Here is a 14,463-nt window from a genome sequence, read left to right on the forward strand (position 1 = left end):
TATCTATCTATCTATCTATCTATCTATCTATCTATCTATCTATCTATTTTTGCAGTCTTTCTGTGGAATGTCACAAAGAACATCCCTGTGCCCATGATGTATTATATGCATATTGCATGCAAATTTGAGTGCTTGCAATGGAATTTGAGGGGCCCCCTTTACCTACTTTTATAGTAGAACTTTTGGTGCTGCATGCCTCTAAGTGTGTGTGTGTGTGTGTGTGTGTGTGTGTGTGGCATGGACCCCTTTGGCAATTTGGTGAAGCCTGTGGACCCCTTCTTCAGAATAATGTTTTTAAATGCATGTTGTTGTTGTTGTTGTTAGTAATGTCAAACTCTTTGTTGCCTCGTTTGGAGTTTTCTAGGCAATACTACTAGTATGGCTTGCCATTTCCTTCTCCAACTCACTTTATAGATGAGGGAACTGAGGCAAATAGGGTTAAGTGACTTGCCCAGGCTCACATAGCTAGTAAGTGTCTGAGGCTGGATTTGAGCAAAGGTCTTCCTGACTTGCAAGCCTTGCACTCTACTGCGCCACCTAGCTGCTCATTTTAAAAGTATAAAATGAACCACATTGGATACCAAGGAAAGCAATTATGTTGGAAAGAAAGATGCAAATTTTTCCCATCTCGGTTCATGGACCCTCTGAAATTAAGAATCCCTGCTCTATAAAGACTTTAAATGTAAGACCTTGGATGGGTGGGGACACAAGGAGGTAATCTGAGGTTCTGGGGTTGGGAACATAGTTGATGGGGAAATATAGAGGTATGATTCTGCAACAATGATTCTTGAAAAGTTCCTAAGGTTTATCTTAATAATATCTTAAATCCAGAGCTTAGGGTAATGGGCTATGGCCTATAGTAGAATAATGTAGAAACTTTGACCTATAGGAGCGTGTAGTCTCTTTGGAGAGGTAAGATCATGCCTATAGGAAAATGTGAAGCAAAAATGAGAGTAAATTCTTGAAATGTCAGAGTTTGAAGGGAGGAGAACCAGTTTGGAGTCAGAAGACTTGGGTTCTAATACCAATTTTGCCACTAATTTTGTTGTGTGACCTTAGATTCTTCATATGTAACATGATTTCTGTGGTACCTTCCAGTTCTAACTTTGTATGATTCTCTAAGTAAGCATTTATTCAAAGCCTATTATATGTAGGTCACAGAGCCAGGTGCTGTGGGAGGTACAGAAATTAATGAGATATGGCTCCTAAATTTCATAGGATCATAGGATTTGCAGCTAGGAATGACTTTAGAGATCCCTCAATCATATTGCTAATATAAAGTATTTACTGGTTGTTATGTACGATAGGATGATCTTAGCCTTTTAAAAAAGTATCATTTTTTTACCCCCACCTTCCTCCCTCCCTTCCTTCCTTCCTTGCTCTCTAGTTCTCAGTTTCCCCATATGTGAAATGTCAAGATTCCATTGATTATCTCTAAGGTTGCTTCCAGCTTTAATCTCCTATATTCTACAATGCTTTAAGGTTTTGACTACATATTTCATATTCTAAAATCCCTCCTTGCTCTTACAGCCTATTGGTCACATCCTTTCCAATTACATGGGTGTTCTCAGCTCCTCTATAACCCTATGATTAGTGGTTGGTTGTGTCTAAACATCATTGCTCTGAAGCTTCTCCAAAGTATTACACCAAGAAACATCTCTTCCAGAGGTCTTTGTCTGCCTTGCAATGTGGCAACGCTCACACCCAGCAATCTAACAGAGAACATCTAGGTTGGTTTGTTCATTCATTCAACAAGCATTTATTTAGCTTCTACCATGTGCACAGTGAGAGGCAGCATAGCCTCTCACAGAGGATAGAGGATTGTCCTTGGATCAAGAAAGACCCAAGTACAAGTTGTGTCTCTGACTCATTCTAGCTGCATGGCCCAGGGCAAGTAACTTAACCTTTCTCTAGCTGCCTTAAGACAACTCTCTAATACTGTCACTTTTGACATGTGGAGTAGCTAGGCAGTATAGCGGACAGAGTGCCAGGCCTGGAGTCAGGGACAGTCATCTTCCTGAGATCAAATACAGCTTCAGAAACTTACTAGCTGTGCAACTCTGGGCAAGTCACTTCACCCTGTTTGCCTCAGTTTCCTCATCTATAAAATAAGTTGGAGAAAGATATGGAAATCACTCCAGTATCTTTGCCAAATGGGGTCACAAAGAGTCAGACATAGGTAAAAGATAACAATGATCTGAATGTATAGATTGAATTTCCAAATGGGGATTCTTCTATACCAATGAAATTAACAGTCTGGATTCTTTCTCCCCCCATTCCTCTCTCCCCTAAATTTGCAAAAAACTGTGCTATATAATGGAAATACAGAGTCAAAAATGAACTAGTCAAAGGATCATAGATTTAGAGATGAAAGGACGCTAGGGATCATCTAATCCAACCACTTCATTTTGCAAATGAGCAACCTGAGGTCCAGGGAGGTTATGTTACTTGTTCAAGGTCACTCGAGCAATAAATGTCAAAAATGACATTTGAAGATAGATCCTCAGACTTCAAGGTCAAGGTGCTTTCCACTGAACTTCACTGCTTTGTACATTCTGATGAGGATGAAAATTATAACTAATTTAGGGAAGTGAGATATCCTATTCACAACCAGTCCCAGCAAAATTGGGAAGTCAGTGGGGTGTGTCTTTGGTGCCTTCCTCTATCCCTTTGTGTCTCCCTTTTCCTATTTGTGAAGAAGTTAATAATTCCTCCCCTTGACCACTCCCTCCACTCCCAGAACCAATTATTCTGGGCCTTGTCCTCAGCTACTTGCCCACTAAAAGAGTAGAAAGGGCACTGAATTTTCAGTCAAACAACTCAGGTTCAAATCCTGGTTCTGTCCCTTATTGCTTATGTGATAACCCTGCTGCCTCTCCATTTCTTATCTATAAAATAGGAACTTAGCTTCTAATGTCTTTTTCACAGAGATTCAGTGGAAGAGCCAAAACTAAAACTCGTGACTCCTCAGGCCAGTGGCCAGGTGTATTAAATAACATAAAATAGATATCAGGACATCCAATTCCAAAAACTTTGGGAGGGGTGTGGTGGTAGAGTAGAGTGAAAAGGAGGCCAACTATGGAATTGGAAAGGCCTAGCATGATTCTCTCTGGGTCCCATTTTTATATCTGTGAAATGGGATTAATAATACTTGTGTTACCTTCCCCACAGGGTTGTTATAAAGAAAATAATCTGTAAACCTTCGAATACTAAGGAAACAGGGCCTGTGGTTTATTAAATATCTACTTTGTGTAAGGCTCTGTGTTGGGACAGCGGCAGCAGTACTTGTGAAGTTTTTTTTTTTCCTACTTTACTATGATGGTTGTATTTTAACTCTTGGCAGCCAAACTACTTCATAGAGTCCAAAGCACAATGTTTTATAGACGCTAAGTAGTGTTGAGCTGCAAAGGACACAGATGAAATTCCTGACGGAGGCATTTTGACTCTGGCTCCGTGTCCTGGAGGGCTGCCTTGTTGGCAGTAACCAAGCTACTAATGGCCTTATGAGTGTAATTCTGTCTGTCAATAAATGAAGCAAAAATCACATAGAGGAAAAGAATGAGTGCTGTAGAGGCCACACTCCCTTTATGTCATACCACATATATAGGTTACCCTCCCTTTTGTTATTGACCCATTGTCAAGAGGACGGGTACTTGAGACTTTCTGTCCAGGGGGTTTCATGGTCTTTTGCTACCCTGACAGGAGGATGCCTGGCTAGGTCAGAGGGCACACTACAGAATCCATCCTAAATTATTAGGGAATCCTAGACTTGGACCTAGGCGATTGACCTGTGTTCAAGTGTTGATGTAGATGAATGAATGAGTGAAAAGGCATTTTTAAAGTGCTTACTATATGCAGAAGCACCAGCGATGCAAATAGAAAAGAAATACAGAACCCATATTACTCACAGTTACTCAGTGTCTGAGGCAGCACAAAATAAAGCTTCATCAACATTGTGAACTTTCTCTTCTCTCCTAATATGTACCTCAAAACCTCTTTATATCAAACCCCCCCATTCACTGCTCTTTTGCTCCAGTCTTTGACAATGACATGTACCTTCTCTTTTCTGAGGGCAACCCCTCAACTTGTGTTTTTGATTTCAACCTTTTCCTTCACCCCCAGAAGCTCACCCCTTCATCCCCTCTTATCTATTTAGAGTTTCCTGCTGCCTAAAAACACACCTCTCTCTCTCTCATGCTTAAAGAAAATGATTCTTTGATCCTACCACCACCTTTTGATTTCATTTCATTCTATATTCTATTCTCTCTCTCTCTCTTTCTCTCTCTCTCTCTCTCTCTATATATATATATATATATATTCTAATATTCTATTCACTGCTAAAATGTAAGGAAAAAAATCATCTGCATTCATTGCCTCTACTTCCTCATTCACTGTCAATGTCCTGTAATCTGACTTTAGAACCCACCACCTGAGTGAAACTGTTCTTTTCGAGGTTACTAATCTTGTAATTGTTAAATCCACCTGTAGTCCCCTATCTGATTTTGGTACCATTGATGACCCCCTTCACTGACATATTCTTTCCTCCTGTGATCTTCATGATACTATTTTCTTCTGGATGCCCTCCCAGATGTTGAACTTCTATTTTCAGTTCCTGCTGTCTGTGCCCCTCTAAGTGTGACAAGTGTGATCTAGGCCTCTTCTCTTCTCTCCTTATAACTAAACTCTCTTTTTTGCTAATCCTTTCAGTTCCCATGGGTGCAACCATCATCTCTATGTAAATGACTATAAAATCTACATATCTAGTCCTCATCTCTTCTCCAAAATCTAACTTTGCTTCTATTTATTGCTTGCTAGATATGTCTACATTAATGACCCTTAAGTATATCCAAAGTGAAATGCATCATCTTTCCCTTGTAGTCTTCCCATGCTAACTTTTTCATAATATTTCTTTGAAGAGCATTGCCATTCTTCTAATCCAGTTCTTAAACTGAGTCATTTTTAACTCTGTTCTCTCCCTCATGTTCCATATCCAATCAATTTCCAAAGCTTGTCAATTCTACCTCCTATGACATCTGTTACATCAGTCCTCTTCTTTCCACTCATGGCTACTACCCTCATTCAGGCCTTGTATCACTTCTAGTTTGAACCATAGCAATAGCTCCTAATTGGCCTTTGTATTTCCAATCTCTCTCTCCCAAATCCAATTTGTCCTCCACACAGCTGCCAAATTTATATTGCTAATGTTTCAGTAGTGTTGGACTCTTTGTGACTCCATTTGGAGTTTTCTTGAAAAGATACTGGAATGATTTACCATTTCCTTCTCTAGTTCACTTTACAGATGAGGAAACTGAGGCAAAGAGCATTAAGTGACTTGCCCAGTATCATATAGCTAGTAAGTGTGCAAGGCCAGATTTGAATTCAGGTCTTCCTGACTCCAGACCCAACACTCTATCCACTACCATCTATTCCTAATTATAGGAGTGATGAAATCACTCCCTGTCTGATACTTTTTGGTGTCTTCTTATTGCTTAACAGAAAAAAATACAATCTCTTCTGTTTGATATTTGCACTGTATCACATTCTGCCTCCATCTTACCTTTCCAGACAATCACTCTTTCTTCCACACTGTGGTTCAATAAAATTGGCTTATTTGCAGTTTTTCCTACATGACATTCCAGCTTTTGGCTTTGTGGCTTTACACAGGTTGTACCCAATGGAACATTCACTCCCCTTCCCTTTGCCTCTTGGAATCTCTATCTTCTTTCCAGATTAAACTTAGGTATTATTTCCTATATAAGGTCCTTCCTGATCTCCTTAGTTCTTAGTGCCCTCTGCCTTCTGAAATTCCTTTGTATATGCTTTGCAGGTGCATTTATTTGCATATTTAGGTACATACTATATTGTAATTTTCTGCAGAATATAGGCTTCTGGAGGGCAGGAACCTTAATTTCATTGTTTTATGAGGTGGAAAGTACTTTATAGGTCATCTAGTCCAATCTTCCCATCTTACAGATGAGAAATGTGAGCCCAAGTAGAGTTGCATGGTTTGCCCAACACCACACAGTAATAAAAACAGGAGTTTAATTGAGATTCTCTAACTCTAAGGTTCATATTCCACACATCACCCCCCATACCATTTAAAAAAAACTCTTTGTATCTGCAGTAGCCAACATGGTTTCTTGCATATTATGTTTTTCCTAGCTTGTAAGTTTGTTGGTATAGGGAAATCCCAGGGAGAAAACTCTGTCTGCAAGTGCAGATCAGAGCCTGTTCTATGACTTAGAATTTTAGGGGATTCCTTTGGGCACTGAGAGAGAAAATAGTTTGTCCAAAATTGTGTGAGAGTCAAGACTTGAACTCAGTTCTTCTTGATACTGAGAGGAGCTCTTTTTCTACTACTCCACAATGACTAATACCTCAGAGAGAATAGGTGTCTAATAAATGCTGATGGGTTGAATTGAATCGAATTTTTCCAAAAGGTCATGATTTCACCAATGTGCCTCAACCAGGGTGGATTGTAGTTACCCCAACTCTTGAAGAAACATTCTTTTTGGAGTGCTGTAGCTGGAAAAGCATTTGGTGGCCAGCATTATGGGGACGCCTCTCTGTGCTTAGTTGGCCTGGTCCTAAGACGTGGAATGCATAGTTCTTTGCTAGACCACTATTTGAGGAAGACCCTTCCAGCTTGGTAGGACCTGTCAGGACATGTACTTTGCTACCATAGCCTTCTAGATCACAGGGAGTACACAGGATTACTCCCTGCTACCTTGTGGAAGAGGCAGCTCTGCTGTAGTTGAAAGGATGCTCCATTTGGCATCAAAAGGCATGGGTCTAAATCTTCTCTTTGCCATGTACTAGCTGTGTGACCCTGGGCAACTCACTTGGCTTTTCTGAGTCTCTATTTCCTACATAAAAACAAGGATAATAATTCCTCACAACTTGTTTGGGAGGATCAAATGAAAATGTGTGTAAAGTCCTTTGTAAACCAGTTATCTCTGTATAAATTCCAGGTATTATTAACGCAACATTGAAGGACTTCAGTGCAGGAAATGATTAAACATTATACAAACAGATGGGATAACATGTAATCCCTTGTGTTTGTATAATGATTTCATATCCATTATTTCATGTGAACTCATAGCAACCCTGTGATATAGGTAGTACAAATATTATCGCTCTTATTTTACATATGATTTAGTGCTGGAAAGGGCCTTGGATTTCATTTAGTTTATGAGCTCTTAGCCTGGGATCCTTAAACTTGTTTAACTATTTTTTTTTTATAAATGTATTCTAGTATAATTGTTTTCTTTTGTAATCCTATGAATTTTATTGTATGCATTTAAAAACCTTCTCCTTAGCAGAAGTTAGTGGGTTTTGGCCAGATGGCCAAACAAAAAAGGTTAAGACCCCTAATAGACCAACCCACTCATTTTCCTAATAAGGAAACTGAGACTTTCCTCAGGAGAAGTGACTTGCTCTAAGTCACAGAGGAGTAAACGGCAGGCCTGGGACTTAACAGATGTTAAGTCTTATGATGTCTTATAACTTATGATGTCTCTTCTTTTTGTAGCAAGGTTTCCATCAAAACTCATCAACTGTGAACTTAACAGCAGGCCAAAAAAGAGAGGGATTTTGTTCATATTATGAAATTGCACAGGTTGAAACCAAAAATGAAATTCTGGAGAGATAAGATCCAGTTCCTGTGAACCACAATCCTGTAAAGATGCATGGAAACTTTGGGGAGAACAGACCAGCTGCTGCCATCAGGGTTGCCAACCTCAGCAGGGAGGGAGGTTAAATTCAAGTAGAGAAATAGAATATTTAGAGGAGAATTCTCTGTTCAACTGTCCTAATTTTCTTACAGCTCTTCTATAGGATCAGAGACTTAGAGCTGCATGGAAATTAGTAATCACTTAAGTCTAACCCTATCATTTTACAAATAAGGAAACTGAGGCACAGGGAGGCTAAATGGATTGATTCATACAGATTGTCAGCAATAAAGCCCAGCTTCAAACCAAACAGACAGTTAAACATTTGTTAAATGCCATACTATGTGAGAGACTGTGCTAAGTGCTGAGGATACCAAGAAAGACAAAAGACAGTCCCTATTCTTGAGGCACTCACTATCTAATGGGGAGACAACATTTAATGCAAGTATTTTCATTCTAAACCAAACTCTCTTCCCAACATCTAAGACATTCCTTGCACTCAGTTGGGAGAAGGTTGGGCAAGACTTGGCCCTGGTTTGCATCTTTATGAAGTCCAGAGGGCATTTGATCTTTATTAATACAATCTCCTCTATGCCTGGGGGAGTGATGAAGAGATTAGCCACAAGGTTTCCTGTTCCTAACTGCCTTCTTTCACTGGTTTTAATACTTATCCTTTAAAGTCCCGTAGCACTTTATAGTTTACATAGCACTGTCGCATACATTCTCATTTGATCCCACCAGCACTTTGTGGTGATAAGAAGAAGAATGATAACCCAAATCTATAGTGTTTTCAAGTTTATAAAGCACTTTCTTCAGGGTAACCTTTTGAGGTTGGTAGTACAGGTTTCATTCTTCCCATTTCAAATAGGAGGAAATTGAAATTCCAAGAAGTGAAATGCTTTACCTGGAGTCACACAGCTAGTAAGTGTCAGAGTTCACCTTCACAATTTTACAGGCTTTGAGATCTTTCTTCACAATGACCTTCTGAGGTTAGGCTCTGAGTGTTTATCATCCTCATTTTACAGGGAGGGAGAACTGTAGCTCACAGTGGTACAATAACTCAACCAAGGTCACACACCAGACTGTCTCTGGAATTGTGACTCTCATTCCAGTAGCTGTTTTTCCATCATGCTACATTGCCTTTGGCTAAGGGCCTTGGAATCATAGATTTACTTCTGGAAGGCATGTTAGAGATCATCCCATCCAATCCCCTCATTTTACATATGAGGAAACTGAGGCTCAGAGAAGTTGAACAAAATCCTGTTTCTTCTTAGAAGCAATCTTTAGGAAATATTAAATATTTGGGGTTTATGTAATTTTTTCTTCCTAACTATGTAACTGTGGGCAAACCATTTATTCTCCCTGAGCTATAATGTTATAAAATGGATAGAAAAACATTCGCTGTACCTATTTCACAGGGCTGTCATTAAGGAAAGTGCTTTGTAAACCTTAAAATGCTTTGGAAATCTCAACTAGCTGAAATTATTACTTTCTGAAGAATTGCAGAGTAACTGATTTCTATTTTTTTCCAGGCATGTTACCAATCAGACACTAAGTCTGAGAACACTGCGTTTGGAAGAGGTTAGTATAGTTATATATATATATATATATATATATATATTTTTTTTCTTGTAAATATTTAAATTTTTTTCACATTACAATCACTTCCCAGTGACTCCTGCTTCCTCAACAGAACCTCCTCTTGTAACAGATAAATTCAGTTACACAAATCAGTACATTGGCCCCCGGAAGCTAGGTGGTGCAATTGATAGAGCATTAGGTCTGGAGTTCAAATCCAACCTCATACACTTACTAGCTGTGTGACTCTGGGCAAGTCACTTAACTTGTTTTCCTGTTTCCTCATCTGTAAAATGGGGATGATGATAGCACTTACCTACTAAGGTTGTTGTGAGAATAAAATGAAACAATAATTGTAAATCACTTAGCACAGTGCTTGGCACATAGTGGTTGAAAAGAGGAGGAAGGAAGATAACTCACAAGGGGACATGATGGAGGAGTCCAGATTTCAGCTGGTGGAGAAATGAATTACATCATGAAATTTGTTTTCTTGGTTCTGTTTACTCTGATCTGCATCAGCTCCTATATGTCTATTACATCCACATACTACAAATTGTCCAGGCAATGGATGCTCACTCTCCTTCCAGTTCTCTGCACCTACAAAAGTGCTGTTGTACATGTTTGGTACATATGGAATTTTCCCCACTGTCTTTGACCTTAAAGTAGATATTCTCGTAATTGTGTTGCTTAGTCAGTAAGGTTTTCAGCAGGATAAACATATGTGCTTATGTACCAAATTCAGCACTTGCACTTCCATCATAGCATCAATCTCAGGCAGAACAATCCCACAATCAGACTAGTGGGAGAGGTTTTTCAGAGTGGCAAAGTACTCAGTGTCAGACTTTGATTATAAAAGGATCTTTCAAAAAGCCATCTCCTTTCTTGTAGTGCTTGCTACTCATTCTCAGCTTAACATGCAATCCAGAAATTGCCATATGGCCATTCACCATTTATCTAGGTCTTTTTTTTCCACTCAAAGTTCTGTAAAAAACTGGGAACTGTAGACTAGCTGAAGTTTTTTTTTTTTCATTTCTCTTGGAGATTGTTATCATCAGGCAAATGTCTACTCCATTCTGGCTGCTGAGGTTGGCAACTAGTTATATTTGTTGTTGTTATTGTTCAGTTGTTTTAGTCATGTCCAACTCTTTGTGACCCCATTTGGGGTTTTCTTGGCAAAGATGCTAGAGTGCTTTGCCATTTTCTTCTCCAGATCATTTTACAGATGGGTAAACTGAGTCAAGTAGCATTAAGTGACTTGCCCAGGGTCACACAGCTAGTAAGTATCTGAGACCAAATTTTAACTCAGGAAGATGAGTCTTTCTGACTTCAGGCCTGACACTCTATCCACAGCATCACTCAGCTGCCCAACTAATTATATAGATGGAGGCAAATAATGAGTTACTGATTATGTGACCTAGAACAGGTCTTCATTTTTTTTATTGCAAAACAAAGCAGATGATCTTGAATTTTCCTTCTATCTCTGACATTCTATGTTCTAAGGTTCTCTTCACTGTTAATATTCATGCCATGCTGGCATTTTGTGTTCTAAGGTTCCCTTTAGCTCCATCATTCTATATTCCAATGCCTTTCTCCATTCTCACATCTTATATTCTAAGGGCCTTTCTAACTCTGACATTCTGTGTTCTAATTTTTCACTTTCAACTTAACATTCTACCTTCTAATATTTCCTTCAATTCTAAGATTCCATATTCAAAGCCTCCTTCTAACTCCAACATTCTGTGTTCTGCTTAAGTGTAGCAGGGGAACCACCAAAAGAAGATAAAGAAAAATAAAATAGAAAATGTAAAGACCAACTTATGGGGGATTTTTTTTGGCTCTAAGTGTGGTTTTTGAGATGTGAATGATGGCATTCTTTCATAGATCAAACCTGTCTCCTGAGCCCAGAAATGACCAATCATCTCAGTGGATATTTCAGTTCTAACACCTCTCCTGCTGCTGACTCTGACCCATCACTTAGGAAAACTCATGCTGGGTCTCCAAATGTGAGTAAGTTCCCAGGGACTATTTTTAGATTTTAAAAGGCTTCAAATGCTATTCATTGTACTTCTTTCTGATTCCTGCAGGCAAAACCTAAAATCGGATGGTGTTTGAATCGGGCCTTTTACTTAGCTTCAGCAGTGAAATCTTAACCATTAAAAAGTCATGAAAATATAGATATTTTTGAGAAAAATATTTCATTTCTGTATTTAAGATAAGATTAAATATTGAGCCTCATTTCCTCAAAACTCGAATATTAAATTAATAATTAAAAACCCACTCTTTATACTTCCATGATTTGGGGCAGGGGGTGTCAGTAGTGGTACATGGGCACTAATTTCAAAGACCCAGATATCAATCTCTCCACTCCTTAGTAAGTGACCTTCAAGAGGTACTGTAGCCAAAGCATCAGTCACTCTTCATCTAACCTAGTGAAATGCCTTTACAAACTTAGTGAGGTGGGTCCTTGGATGACAAATATCCGTTAGGAGTTCTGATCAAACCTTCCTACCTTGCTGTCACTGGCCAGAGCTAGTGCTGTGTTGACATAGTTTTTCAGAGCCTAAGGCCATGTTCATGCCACAGTGAGAACATCAGAATAGGACTTTAGTGGAAAAAAATAAGGGTTCAATTTTAAAATAGGGATAGGAACTGAACTTGCAATTTCATTAACATAGGGAACTCCCAGGTGAGGAAACTACCACTACACTTGCAGATTGTCACCCCTAGAGTTATCTTGATCATTGAGAGATTAAGTGATTTGTCCAGGGTTACCCAGCCAGTATGTATCAGAGGCAGGAATGAAACACAGGTCTTCCTAACTTGGAAGTCAGCTCTCTCTCCACTATAACATGATGCCTGTTATATATTTTACAATTTAATTTATGTCAAGGTTGACATACGTTGAAAAAGAAGAAAAAAAGATTGTGTGGCTGGCAATTTAATTTGCCATGATGAATCTACTGTTGTTTCTCCCTCACTCTATATCCCCACAGGCTCTTTCCTACTTTTCTCTCTCTTTCTTCTCCCACCCACCAATTCAGTTCTGCCCCATTTCCATCCTTTCTGTCAATAGATTTGTAACTTTTTCACTAAATTAGCTGGCCAGCAGGTTAGTTTCAATGTTTAACAGTCAATTAACCATCTATCCCTGCAATAAGATGACATTTTCCCTAACTTTGCCTGGTTACAGCTTGACATATGGAGAAAGGAAGATTTGAAAATCCAACCATAACTCCCATTTGGGAGGAAGAGGATGGCAGTCATTCTTTAATATCTAGGCATGGGCTTTAAAAAAAGAAAAATGGTACAATCCCCCCCTCACTGCAAATTGTTTTTTCTTTTTAACTAAAGGTCATTTTTAAGGAAGAACAGTATTTTAGCTGTCACATTGTGAGAAAGGGAGTAAGACTGGAATTTATTTTGCCTAACAGTCTTATTGAACTGATGATAACTAGTGACTCTGTGACTCTTCATTATCTTCAAGGTAAAAGACAATCTCTTTTGCCTGTCATTCAAGGCTCTCCAAAATCTGGCACCAGTCTGCCTTTCCAGTCTTACTGCCTTCCACTCCCTCTGTGCTTCAGCCAAACTGGACAGCTCTCTCTTCCCCAAACACAGTGTTTACTCTCCAGCCTCAGTGCCTTTGTTCCTTATGCCTAAAGTGGAATCCTTCTCTCTCTTTGTCAGTTGAATTTCTATCTGCTCTTTAAAACCCAACTCAAATCTACCTCCATCAAGAAACCTTCTCTGATTTCTGAGGTTATCCCCAGTCCTGGAATTCAGTGGGCACTTTGTACTTCTCAATGCACTTACCACATAATGATGCACATGATTATTTACTGAGTAGGTAGCCTAGTCCCCTACTAGACTGATTTCCTTAAGGGCAAGTATTGTGTCATCTGGATAGGGAGCCTTCATATCTACTGGTTTCTCTCTTATTACTTCTATATGGAAGTTAGAAATAGCTCTCTTTTGTTTCATGTGAATAAACTGACATCAAAGGTACATCTTAATACTCTTTTGTGTACCAGATTTCATCAGAATCAGTCAAGTTCTATTAAAAATATTATGGAACAGTCAAAAATAAAGCCACACAACAAAGCAGAGGCCTCTTCTCATATTCCTTGACCAAGATTCCTGCATTGTAGCAAGAGCATTAAATAGATCATCAGAAGACCTTAGATTCACATTCCAGCTCAACCATTCAGTACCTGTGCAGAATCAGAGAGATGATGCAGAACTAGAAAAGGACAAATGTCCTGATTTACAAAAAAGAAAAAAAATGAGATGGGAATGAAATCTTGGCCAAATTAATGCACAGGTACTGAATGGTTGAGCTATAATTTACTCAAGTTAAGTCATATTTGATAAAATCTCTCATGTTATTCTTATGGAGAATATGGACAGATAGGGAATGTGGTAGTATAATTAGATGAATTCAGAACTGGTTGAATGGCTTGACCAAAAAAAGCAGTTATTGCTACCAACTTGGATGGATATTGTCAGGGGAGTGCACTCGGGATCTGTGCTACTCCTGTGTACCTCAACCATTTTTTTAAAATCAGTGACCTGAATAAAGACAGATGGTTTACTTATAGTTTTTGCTGATGACACAAAGTTGAGGGAGATAGCCAATACTTGTATTTCAGAGTTACGATCCCAAAATATTTTAGCAAGCTAAAACAGTGGGTTCTCAAATGATGCTCCAGGGACCCCTGAACAGCAAACAGGTCCCTTGCTTGGTTTGGGATACAGCACTCAGGGATGAAAATGAGCTCATGATGTAATTACACTGAGGGCATTGGGGCATTTGTGATCTACAAAGAAAGTGAAGTGCTAGGTTTTGAAGGTCAAGCATAGGTTATATGCAGTCACATGATTTTAGGAATAAAACAGAAAAAAATGAATTGGAAACTTCCTTTGTTTTGGGACATTCTGATAATGGCTAGACATTCATGTGTGAGAAAGTACCTTTGTTTTGGGCTATAAGATGTGATTCTCTCCTCTTGATCTTTACTGTTTGGGGGAGGGAGAAAACTATCTCCCTTCCACAAACACAGTCAGACAAATCAGTGAAAACCAATCATCTAGGAACACAACTATATAGGAAATCAATTTAGTTAAAGAGATATCTTTTGGGGGGCAGCTAGGTGCAGTGGATAGAGCACCAACCCTGGAGTCAGGAGGACCCAAGTTCAAATCCAGCCTCAGACAC

General features: G+C 39.1%; 1 protein-coding gene across 1 annotated transcript in view; it reads left to right on the plus strand.

The window, feature by feature from the left end:
* CUNH4orf50 (chromosome unknown C4orf50 homolog) overlaps window positions 1-14,463 on the plus strand; it is a 109,555-nt gene that overhangs the window by 53,256 nt on the left and 41,836 nt on the right. The window contains exons 12-13 of the mRNA XM_027836606.1: window positions 9,203-9,251; window positions 11,130-11,251. Of these exons, the coding sequence (XP_027692407.1) occupies window positions 9,203-9,251; window positions 11,130-11,251 (171 nt within the window). The remainder of the gene's footprint in view (window positions 1-9,202; window positions 9,252-11,129; window positions 11,252-14,463) is intronic.

The sequence above is a fragment of the Vombatus ursinus genome, unplaced genomic scaffold (genome assembly GCF_900497805.2).
Source record: "Vombatus ursinus unplaced genomic scaffold, bare-nosed wombat genome assembly UNPS02014818.1, whole genome shotgun sequence".
Lineage (NCBI taxonomy): Eukaryota > Metazoa > Chordata > Mammalia > Diprotodontia > Vombatidae > Vombatus > Vombatus ursinus.